Source organism: Anopheles ziemanni, chromosome 2 (genome assembly GCF_943734765.1).
Source record: "Anopheles ziemanni chromosome 2, idAnoZiCoDA_A2_x.2, whole genome shotgun sequence".
Classification (NCBI taxonomy): domain Eukaryota; kingdom Metazoa; phylum Arthropoda; class Insecta; order Diptera; family Culicidae; genus Anopheles; species Anopheles ziemanni.
In genome coordinates, this window is record NC_080705.1 from 89223536 (window position 1) to 89236159 (window position 12624).

The 12624-nt window shown below is 46.0% G+C and overlaps 1 protein-coding gene across 1 annotated transcript in view; it reads left to right on the forward strand.

Moving 5' to 3' along the window:
- Window positions 1-254: 254 nt before the first annotated feature.
- LOC131294695 (uncharacterized) overlaps window positions 255-12624 on the forward strand; it is a 48405-nt gene continuing 36035 nt past the window's right edge. The window contains exons 1-4 of the mRNA XM_058322739.1: window positions 255-370; window positions 457-1144; window positions 3259-3321; window positions 4245-4345. Of these exons, the coding sequence (XP_058178722.1) occupies window positions 505-1144; window positions 3259-3321; window positions 4245-4345 (804 nt within the window). The 5' untranslated portion in view covers window positions 255-370; window positions 457-504. The remainder of the gene's footprint in view (window positions 371-456; window positions 1145-3258; window positions 3322-4244; window positions 4346-12624) is intronic.

Here is a 12624-nt window from a genome sequence, read left to right on the forward strand (position 1 = left end):
TTCCTAATTGCAACAGTTCGGAAGGACTAGCAACCTTTGATTCTAGTAGCTTTGGTTATTGTACTCAAGGACCATTTGTCAAAACCTGCCCGATCCAAGTAAACTTTGCAAAGTGGTATTAGTGTGCATTTCGTTTTTATTTCATCCACTAGGATCCGAATGTACGTACAGGTTTAGTGTTAAAATTGACGTTATGTAGGGCTGCTGACTGTACAATAGTATGTTCTATCCTGGCAGCTGAATTCGTGCTAATCTGTCAAATTCGGAAAAGATCCAGCATTCATATTGCTTCGTAAACAAACAACTCCGCTACGGACATTGCTGATTTTAATCCGATAAAATTGTTAAGCGTACAAACATCCTGCATCGGGTAAGAATGTTATTGACAGCAGAGCTCGTTCATCAAACCTTGGTTTTTTACAAAAATATTTGTTTTTGTTTTTTTTTTACTTGCAGTGTCTAGTGCTCAATGAAAACACCACTGCTTGCTCCAACAGTTGCGTTATGAACTCGAATTATGTGCAAAAATTCACCGACTATTTGCAAAACATACCGGCTCACAAAACTTCCAAACCCGTTGTAGATCAAACCAGTACCTCCAGTTCGGTTGTGGCGATGCAACCACAATCGAAGCCATTGATGAACAAACCTTCGAGCAAAAAAATCTCCGGAAAGAACGGTCAACCCGGACCAGCCGTTGTCGGTGGGGTCGGTATCCGGCGTCCGGTTTGGGTTGTGCCATCGGCAGCTAGCTCTCAACTTCCGCATCAGCCCGCGGATGAGCGTAAATTTGTACGGACATGCTGCCCCTCGCGTCGCGCCGAATCGGTCCGACCTTTGCGAAGGGTGGACTGTCGTTGGGCGGAAGGTGACAAACCTCAAACCCCACTTATTGCCTCAGTGCCCAAGGGTGATGTGATTCCGGTGGAAAAATGTCCCGATACGCCGGAACCAAAGGAGCTCAGTCTAGGACACGGTGACGGTCTTGGCGATAACGTCAATCACCAACACAATCCAGCGCTCGCATCAGAGGATCTGACAGCTGGCGACGGACACGATAAAAGTGGACAAAAACGGACGCCAGAGGAATTTTGGGATCGTCAACCGTCGTCCTGGGCCGGAATGCTGTCCAAGGCCCATCCCCGCACGCAACCCGCCGTCAAACGAAAGGTACACCTTTACTCGTCCTATCTTCTTCGCTCACGAACGGCTGTGATTCGTTATCGACGACCAAAACTGTACCCAAAAATGTCCTCCAGGTCCTGTAACGAGATAACGATGATTTCGTTAACTGTTATTTAGGGAACCGGCGGAAGAAGATGCGGAGAAATGGTTCTCCCAATCCGGCCCTCTCGACCCTTGCTTCTGTGCCAATTTTTACCTCACCAACGCAAACAGGCCCGCCTGTTCCTGTGGGTTTCTCCGTTAGGATTTTCCAATTTTCACATTCCGACCCATCTATTCCATCCGTAGAAAAATAAACAACCGACGGGATGAAAACAAATTCTGCAAAAGGTTCGAAGAGATTAGCAGTGTTTTGTGGTGGATGAGCTTATGTAGTTTTTTCCCTCTCTTGCTCTTAGTGTGCTTGTTTTGGTATTTTGGGGACATTAGCCTTCCCGTACCCTCTAGTTCTGCCATCCATAAAATATCGGTTATTCTCTAGTTTTGATTTTGTTTTGATTAAAACCATTCCATTTTTGGTTTTCCCTTTTCCCAGAATTCATACCGGAGCGAATTAGAGGATACAATGGATATTTCGAACGACGAAGGTGTGCTGGAATTTTCCGAGAAGACTCCCACTAGCGGAGATGGAAGAGATCTATTCACTTTTCAGCCTATAAGAACTTTACAGTTTTTAACGCTCGAATTGACAACTAAACTACGCGATTTGGGACCAGGTAAGGGATGGAAACTTTTTGCATTTATTTTAAGCGTCAATTTTCCGTTGCCGTGTTGAACAAACATCCACAAAAGGATCATCTTTTAATCTATTGAAAGGCTCCATTAGCTCACTTTGTGGCATCTATTCGAACCTCCTAAAGCCATTAAACTAAGCCCATCCCTTCTTTTGTCACTCGCATGACAGCTGACATTAATCGATGTCAATATCTGTCCAACCCCTCCAAGCTTAACCGGGCTGGCAAATTGCTCCCGAAAAAGGATTCCTTCCGCCGAAGGCAAGCACCGAAAGAGGGAAGGACTCGTCGATTAAGCAGTGCAACTACTAATACTAATAACAATTTTCATTATAATAAATACGAAAAATATTTACGCTTCACCTTTCGATAACACGCCCCGTCGACAGATTGCTGATTGTCCTTCCCTTGTCAGTGTCTTCGGGCTAAAACGTTGTCCTTAAAAGACCCGTTCGTAGATGACGATGGCTTCATTTTGAGCCCCCCAATTAACATCGGTCACGGTCGGGAGGTTAATAATAATGCCTATTTAGCCTGTTCGTTCGCCCGTTCGTTCGTTCGCACGAAAAGCGGCGAAACATATTGCCCTTCGCTCTGGTTTCCCCCGACATACCCGGACTGTTTGTAAAGGCCGGGGAAAAACTATCGTTTCATGAATTGCGTGAAAATTACAAGCTCTGTGGATTGCTTCACTTCTTTGCGATCGTTGATTTTACGATCATATAGTAACAAGATGAATAAATGTATAGCTTCAAATCTATGTCTATTCGATGAAGGATAAAAGAAATAATTTATATAAAAATCTTTTATTAACTAGTATAACTCAACTCCTTCATAAGCCTTCAGCTATATTTTCCAATACACTGGTTTATTCTTTTTTTATTAATTATAAGAAGATCGCAGAGCAAAAGTTTGTGTGACGTTTAATCAAACCAGCCAGTCAAATTCTGCTTACGAAAACGATTCTTTATCAATCAGTACCAAACAACTTCTTCTATATGGCACCAACTGCACATACACACACACTGGCTCCGGAAAATCAGACTCAGCCGTTCCGCTGTCCCCCGCTTGACGCAGGTTTTACCACCGGAAAATGGCAGTGTGTGAAATAATGAAAAAATAATTATATTGATTTCAATTTTCATTATAATATGCAAATCACCGCTTCCGGAGCCGTTCCGAAGCGTTCGGAAGCATGGCCTCTCGAACCGTCCGACGTTGTTGTTGGTGTTGTTATTTTCCACTCTGCCGGGGCCAGGTTTTGGGAAGGTGCCGAGAAGTGCGGTTTGCCAATGACCGCGGTTTCCTTGGAGCATCCCACCACTGCTCGGGACTACAGTTCCGAGTGTTTCCGACTCAGTTTCACTGCGAGGGTCGGACATACGCATCTCGTTCCCTGATGGTATTCGTTGCCGTACGGACCACCACACCGAGGCAGCTTGCAACCGGACCTTTTCGTCCTTTGGATATTCTCACCCCGACCCCGACTGTGGATAATGCTGCGAGGCTTTAATTAGAGTTTAATGCAAGAATAACAACAGTCCAGACGGAAAGGGGGCGAGAAAGAGAAAAGCGCGAGCCGAGAGTCATTCCTTCCGTGTTCTAGGCTGTATGGCAGCCAGCTTGGACGCCAACCGCTTGCCACGAGCTTGCCGGTCCTGTCAGAATCGTTCGGTAAACATAACCCCAAGGTCCCCCGTTGAAACGACGCTGCAAGTGGTGTGTTTTGTGGTCGCCGAACGACATCCCTCTGCTTCGTCGCACCCTTCGTTGGACCGATGATTATATTTTCCAGTCATTACGGAACACCTCGCTGTTGGGAATATCCACCTTTTCGATCCACCTGGTGAGGTGCACGGTTGCCCGGCATGAGAGACAACCCAAGAACCGTCCCAACGTCCAGTGAAACCGGGGGGAAAATTAGTTCCTCCCGGTAAATAGAAGCTCATTTTCGAGGACAATTTACTCGCGACACTTACACGACATTTGCGTCCGGTGGAAATTCGACGACGACGACGACGAGAGGGTGCGAGCAGCTTTTAGCGTAGAGGTTTTGCCCATTAGGCAACCGGTGACAAGCATGACATCCACGTGTGGCCACCACAAGACCAGGCCCGTTTCCCAAGCGAACACGGAGGAGGACCAACGGGAGGAAATTTGTGCCAGCTGATGTTTAAATGCATCGTGCATCTTGCTCGGCAATGATTTTCCACAAGAACCTGAAGTGACAATGTCGACGGTGTTATTTTTAACGACTTTCTTCCGTTTTGCGCCAGCTCCAGGTTTCCATTATTCACCGCTTTCGACTTTGTCCTTTCGTTCCAGAGCATCGGCCACTGTACAAAATTGGCAAAGAGTTATCAGATGTGGTAAAGATACTGACTCGCCAGCAGTTAGAGCCATCCAAGATCAACATTCCGGCGCTGGTAAGTACCGACGTCCCGTGGCTCGATTTTCCAACCGGCAACCGGGATGCAATTTCAAATTAATTGAGCCATTTGTTTTATGAAGCCGTATGAATGCGTCATAAAACGGAAATAGGTTTACTGGACGAGTTTGTTTTATCCGGGGCTATACAAACTTTCAAGTGGGAGATAAAATAATTATTTATTTCCTAAACGGTTATCCGGTAGCGCATTAGCTCTGTTTGTTTTTTCCTATTACGTAAGTAGACTGGACACAAATTATATGTAGTAGTCCATGGAAAGGAGTACTCGAATTCACCCAACAAAACCAAAAACATGTTTCCCGTTTCATACGCTGTAAGGGATAGGGTTCTTCAAAACATAGACCAAGCTTTTGTGGTATTGGGTCAAACATTTAATGATGTAATAAAAATGACATACAACTTCTGGGAGTAGGTTTATTAATCCACTTTATAATAACTGTAGGAATTAACTGTGTGCCCTAAAGCTAATATCAAAATTCTTGGAGAAATGGTAATTCAATTTCCGAAGAATAGTGAAATTGTAGAAGTTTTATATGAAAACTTCTTCTCCCCTCCACAGAAACCTAAAATTGCTACGTGTTAATGCAAGCATGCTATTCGTTTCTCTACCTTTGCTTAACGTTTTAATTACAAGCAGACTACTGAAAGCCTACCATGCTTTCGCTCTTTGGACCGGAGTGCGGATACATTAAATAGAATATTCCGTACCGGAAATGCCCCCCCCAACCAATGCATTAAATTTTCAACGCAATTTTCCCCGGGATGGTTGTAAAATTGGAAAACATTTCCGAAACGCCTGTGTGCAACACTTCGTCTTAAAGCGAAGGTCCGTGCTGGCACCAATTTGGCCCGAAATGCTATAATTTAATGCCCATTTTTAATTGTCGCTTTAACTGAACCAGCGGTGAAGCGTAAGGAAGGGTTAAATATAAATAAAGTAGACCACTAACGCACACCGCATGTCGAGGACAAATATGCGATCGGGAATGCAGATTAGCAGCAAAAACGGGGCGCACTGCATGTTACCTCCCCGGTGCGTGTGGGTGTGTGTGTGTGTGTGTGTGTGTGTGTGTGAAGGCTCGTCGTTAAATCGCTAAACTTTCTCGGCACATTTGGCCACCGAAGCGCAAGAGCCTGAAGCGTTTTGCAGGTCCTTCCGTATGCACCACGACAGGCGCGGATGAAAGTGTGCTATGGGTTGGAAATTGCTACGACAGCTAGCAAAGGTTTACTGCCGGTCGGATGGGACTCTCTCCCGCTGCCGATGCGTCCCGCGCCGTGTCTGCCACGGCGAAAGTCAATTCTAATTAATTTTATGATTTTATTAAGCCCCGGTTAACTTGGAGCCATTACGGGGAAAGTTTTTACTGTATCAACTTGTATTGTCCCCACTCCGCCCCCTTTGTCGTACGCACGCACAACGCGAACCCCACAGCGACGGTAAATGGTGTCTCTCTTTGGTGGCAAACGATGGCAAGCACAGTCGATGATTGTCTAAGGTTACGAACGTTTCGTACCGCACCGTCGTACGACCCCTCTCGGAATGCCGTTAAATGGAAGGATGCGTAAGCGCCCGGAAGGAGCTTAATAAAACAGTCACCTCTTTTATGGCACCTCCCTCCAAGGGGCATCGCATTTTCTCCCTCGCCGAGTTCCTGTTTTGTTTTTTTCCTAAGCATCCTCGGCGAATAGTGCAAAGAGAGCGTTCCTACATTCCGAAAAGGAATATACAAAACCGCTTCTAAATGTTATTTAAAATCTCCACTCGACCCGAAGTCGTTCAAAAAACAATGGTCGGCTACTAGTCGTAAGAGAAAAACAATCACTTACCGGACCCCGAAACGGAAGCTCCTTGCTTGCCCGTAGTGAAGCAATGAGCTATAAATTAAAAAGCACAAAACTTATGCTAGCGCACAGGCGCATACGTAATGAAGCAACGCACAAATACACCACAACGGGGAAAGCGAGAACGATACGGTGCACAATGAAATATTAATTATGTAAAGTAGCATTCGGAAGAATAAATTATTTGTACTTAATCAACGCTGGACACTCGCTCGGGTCGCGATTCCCAGGCGCAACCGAAACCGGAAAGTATAAACGCACAAAAAGGCCAAAGCGACGAACGCACGGGACAGAAACGGACACTCCACTCCGCCTACCTACCCAGCTGGTTCCGGTAAGGAACGTCCCCAGTTCGAGAGAATGCAGAAAATAAATATGTATATGTACACGTGGTCGTCCTGGCTTGGCCCAAGCCGGATGTTAAAGTATCGTCAGGTACTGAAATGACAGTTTTTTAAGTTCATATTTAATTTTGTGTGTGTGTCGATTTTCCTTCGCGCTGGATGGACGCTGGTGTCTCGAAAGCAGTGAGCAACTCGCAACGGCGGTGATGATAATGAGCGAATGAATTATTAGCAGTTGATGTGTTATGCTATTTTGTATTTTCAACCATTTTCTTTTTTCCCGTTCTACTTTGTTGTCGTTTTGTTGCAACCGTGGGTCGTCCATTGGACCGCCATTTTTTTTTTTATACCCAAAAGACAGACGGGCACCGGGCAGCACGCTTCATGCCGTCAGGCCCACGCTTTTCTTGGCAGGCGCTGACCTCCCGCAGCGAACGCAAACGGACAGTGCGCTGACGTTTGTGGCTATTAGCGTGTCAGCGGGAAAATATGGCTCACGGGCGTACCGTACCCTTTTTCCTCCACCCGACGCGCTGAGTTTTCCACCAACGGTACAGTCTGCACACAGACGATTTGCGAGCTTCGTGTGCGCTTCGGTCGAGCAGAAGTACTTGATTCGTAGTTAAAATATTTAAAAATAATTGATTTATCGATTTATCGACAGAGTTGTGACCGGTAGGGTGCAAAAATATGCCCTGGTTCGGTTGCCAGCAGCAGCACCACAAACCAAGCTGTGTGGGCTATTTTGGCACACCCACGACCGAAGCCGATAGATGAAAACTTTCACCAAATCAGCGCATAAAAATAAAAAGGCAAAACAGAAAACGACCATCCAGCACCGGAGGAACATTGACCAAACAAACGACGTAAGTTTGTGGCGATGTGTCTGGCATTTACTGCCCAAGCTGCCCTTATGAGCGGCCAGCGTGATTCTGGTCGAGTTTATAATTTACTCGATTAGTTTCGTAAAGTTCCATCCTGCCCACTCTCTAGGAGTGGCCGATTGCCGGAGAATTTTATTGCGTAATTTGAAATTACATATCATTGCAGTGCATTTGAAAAAAACGCAGAAAAATATTCGAACCATAAAAAAGTAAACGATATTAAATTATTTAATATTACATTAAATTATTTAATATTGCAACTAAGTTACGCCACAAGCAACATACTTAATAATGTAGAAGCTTACTTGAAAATATAATCATAATTATTTTAGCACAAGACTTGCTCTTCCAAATTAGTGTTAGGTTTTTGCCATTTTACTCGAAAACTTCGTGCGCATGATTGTCGTTAAAATAATGAAAGGTGTTACAATGCGTTGAAGTATTGCAAGGGTTTCGTTTTACCCAATATCAGGTTATATTGTAGTTTATCTACTCCCTCCTGCCATCAATGTTGATGGACTAACAGTTTGTTTTTATGATGCTCTCCAATGTCTTAACGGTAACGTGCTTTGCACTGATAAATTAACCCTATTTACGTGTTAAAACCGTTGTGGTTTAATGTCTCCATTCAAATATCATCATTTATTACGCTAGACTTACGCTTCAATTAAAGAGTTTGCTTATGCTTTAAATCTGTGTCGGTAAATCAAAACGCACACTACAGGCGAGAGTTCTTCCATGGACCCAAAGGGCATTTGTTTGGTGAAACTTTAGGGCACACTACTGAAAATATAAGGTTGGACGACTATTTTACCCGAATCCTGCTCAAACTGCTGTCAAGATCATCGTGTCCTGCGAGTTTGATGTGAATGAAGTGACCCGCAGGCTCAACAGTCAATCGATCGCATGGTGGGCTCCAGGCAAGACGATAGATTCTACCTAGACCCTTTACGATGAGTATGTATGAGAGCGAGAGAGCGCACTCGTTGGATTGTGGCGAATGCCGCAGAGAAGGCCCACCCTAAATTTCGCCCCCTTCATCAGACCGAGCAAGCACTAAATTATGTAAACGACTTCAGGAAAACTATTACCATTCAAAATATGAAACATCCCACTTTTCCGGAGGGTTGTGTGTTGGCTGAACACCGCACGAGTGGAGGTCAACCATGGCCTAGCCTACCCTCTGGGCTCTAACTCTACGGTTGGTGCAAAGGGGCAAACTTGGAATCTTTCCACAAGGCGCGGACGAATTTCCACTTGCCCGTGAACCAGGCCGAAGGCCATAGCAAGTTGCCTCGTTCGAGGGTTGGTGGGGATCCGGGAGCTTTTCCATGTACGGTCCTCCCCCCCCTTTCGGCAATCGATAAACATTTATCTTCCCCGAATCGACCGTGTTCCGGTTTGCGAAAACCTCGAGTGGCTCTAGTGGCTTTCGGCTGCAAATCCCGCGTGAACGGAACCGTCCTCGGAGGCTTCGATGTCGGGAAATTCCCATCGGCTTGGAAGGCACGAAACCACGTCCACTCCCCCCCACAGCCCCCGGTGCCACCGAGGCGGGATACAATCTAAATCAACTCGTACTCCGCGCCACTTACGAGGCACAAAGAAGGAGGGACACCAACAACCGCATAACTTGTCTATGTTGCTGTGGATTGTATTATCGGGCTTTGCTCGGCTAGCCGAGATCTCACGTCACGGGGGAACTGGTCTGGTCGCATCCGAACAGCTCAATCCTTTCCCGATGAGTCCCCCCTACCGATGTCCTTGGGGTTGTTTTGTGCTCCACGTTCGCCGCTTACGGGTGAAAGTTTCTGCGAAAAAGTTATCACTTTGTGTCAATACTTCAGCGATCCGGGTGGTGGCGAAGGGCCACGGGAGAATAACTCCTCGGAAAGGAACCGTGGCAGTATTTCTCGAATGAACCATGTATAGGCCACTTGTGCTGGCGCACGTGTGGCACACGATGGTGCTCTAGCTTGAGCAGTCCTTGCCCCGTACCGCCCCGTACACACTGCTGAGGCTCTTCTTCACGCACTTGATGCCCTCAATCCGGTGCCTCCCGGTACGATAGCCCTGCGCAAACCTCAAGTACGGAATCCTCTTTTGGCATCTAGAAAAAAGCAGTACGGCCAAGCCAACGATCGAAGTTTTCCATAAAGTTGTTTACGCGAATAGCTGCAGTAAGTCCAATATCGTACATAGTAGCATAAAGATGAAAAAAAAGATAGATGGGGGAGGGAGGAGGTAACGAGAGCGACAGAGAAAGAGTCAATAACAACTTCTATCGAGGGTTGGCGAGTACCGTAACATCCGCTGCACGAAGCAGTTAACAACCTAAATAACGGCGGTAACAACGGTTTCCAATCTTGCGCTGCAAAACAATTGATCGATAAATATGTGAAAAAGTTTATAGGTCCGGGCGTTGAAGGTCTGGTGCGGGACGGTATGCCGCTGGCAACAATTGGTCGATGCAAGCAGTACGCTCGAGTATGCTTTCAACCTATCGAGCCGAGTCCTCTTCGCGTATTCATTCCGTTTACTAGAGTGTGTTTTCAGGTGCTGCAAAGTAACTCAACACATGTGCAAAGATAGGTTTCAAAAGTTCAATACCATTCACCATGGATTATTATATTTCGAAAGAGTGAACTGCAACGGCGCGGGGTCGATCGATGGGAAAGGATTGGCTAACAACTTAAAGGTACGATGGCAAGAAGTCGTTCATTTTTCTATAAAACTATTGGAAAGATTTGGTTCCCGACAAATTTACTAGCAAGTGAGCAAAACAGCCCTTTGACATTTTATAGAAAACGTACTAGCTCACACAAAGTATCATGTCCAGGGCTAGTGAGGAAGCAATATTGAAAGGTGGAGCGTAGAAACGCACATGAGACGTTTCAAGTTACCAGAATTAAAGATTCTTTCAAATTTACCATCCTTCCGGGGGTTTCGATCCCTACAATGGAATGTTTCAATAGGTAGAGAGAACATTTCAAAAGCATAGGGGATATTTTCAACCGGTTAAGATAACTTTGCAATCATATAGGGGAATGTGTCAGGCAGCTAGGGGAATAGTGCAAACTCACCGGGGAGCATTGCAACCGGTTAGGGGACTGTGAAACTGTCAACCACTTGTGTGAGGTTGTAATTTGTTTGTTTACTTTGATCCACCCCTGTAGTTCACGCAAGAAAAGTAAATAATTACGGTGTATTTTTACTCGTTTATAAATTTAATTAAAATTTGTGTCATCGATTTTTGCATCAACTAGTTTACATTCGTTTGTTAAGCAACGAATTTAGGACGATAAACGTGGAGAACCTCATATCGGACATCACACATTGACTTGTAACTTTGCGTTTAGCTCAGCGGATCGATTGTTTGACCGAACCGTTCGTAACAAGTCGAAAACAAGTCGCAGAATATTGTTTTATTTTAGTTGATCACAACTTATACGTTTCTCAAATAATTAATTATCTAAAGTTAAATCGTTCCTTGGCATAAAAACGATGAGTTTTGTGAAGTTAGCAGCTCGCTCCCCTAACCGGTTGCAAAGCCTCCCCGGTAGATTTGCACGATTCCCCTAGATGACTGAACCATTCCCCTATATGATTGCAAAGTTCTCTCAGTTCTCTCAACCGGTTGAAAATATCCCCTATGCTTTTGAAATGTTTTCTCTATCTATTGAAACATTCCATTATATGGATCTAAACCCTGTCATGCCTTCCAGTGAAGCCAAAAAACCGGTACACCTCGCACAACGGAACCCTAGCAGGGAAGGAAAACTATTAAGAGTTCAGAAGCTATTCGGCACAATGTTCTCCCTACTCAGAATGGTAGCTATCGTCGGGAAAAAAGAAAAAAGAAAACCTTTGGCTGAATGTTCGGCGCACACCGGAAAGGGGTTCTAGCACGCGGAAAGTAGCTACTCCGCCATGCTTCGACCGTATTAGCGGCAGCATATTTTATCCGACCCGAGCTGGAACCAGCGGGCGGGATCGAAGCTTCGGGCTGCTCCGATCCGAACTCCCAATCCTTTGTGGCGTCGTGCCTCGATGAGGCTCGTCGGGGTTTCGAAAATGTGTCCATTTGAACTCGTCCTCGGCGTAGGCCGTAGAAAATGTTGCCGCATGGCTCCGATGCGGGACGAAATCAATTCATGCTCTTACCGGTTTGTTTCCCCCTTCGTAGAATCTTTGCCATCATTGAAAACCCAGAAGTGGGCCGATTCCGGTATTCATGAGTATGTGAGAATACGGCGTAATCTTTCGATCCCTCCAAATGGCGCACCGGTGGAACCCCCCCTTCTCAGTCCCAGTCCCCGAGTAAGAGGGTTTTCTTTCTTCCCCATGGGGCATTTGGTGCAATCCGGGGCTAAGCTTTCGCTCGTGAAACCACCAGCACGAGGAATAACGTCCGCCGGCATGTTGCATAATGGTATTTACACTGTTTTGAAGTATCGAACCACTTGTCTCCTCTCCAGCGTAAAACCCTCTCGAGGGGTTGAACGGTGCTTCCACTTCGTATTACATTGCTACGCCGGGTCCGAGTTTACGGTGGGGAGTGCCCGACCGATTTCCATTAGGGTAAGCCCGTCCCGTTAAGCACAGAAACAACCGTCCGAGATAAAGTAGCGCGAGTTCCTCGCCCCTAACCTAGCGAGAGTCCAACTCCTTTTCCCCGGCTGCCTCAGCGTTGGACAGGGAAGGAAATCAGACGCCCGTAAATCTTTCACCCATTTTGGCATCAATTTCCGACAGTTGGCAGTCCGTTCGCTAGGAATGTTCTGGCCCGGGTTTGCCCGCCTAGTATGGCGGGTTCGGTTTAAGGTTAAACCTCGGAAGGCCATGCATGACGGAGGTTTCATTATTTTCCCTCCCGTAACATCACATCGCAAAAAACACATCAATCAAAAGTGAAATTGTTTTGAAATCAGCTGTCGAACGTGTTTTGATCTCCATCTTATAACCGCCTGACTGGTTGTTTTTCTTTCCACCTTCTATTTTTTACTGCTTTAACTCCTCTTAGCCCTCGGAGTGGGTATCCCACCGGGGGTGGTTTTGCGTTGATTCAGCCCAATTCAGCTCAACTCCGACGCCATGTGTAGCACGCATCCTGTCTGGATGCGGAGGGCATAGTTAGGCTTAGACCGCAACAAGCAAAACCCGGGCCAAACGATGTGTTGCAG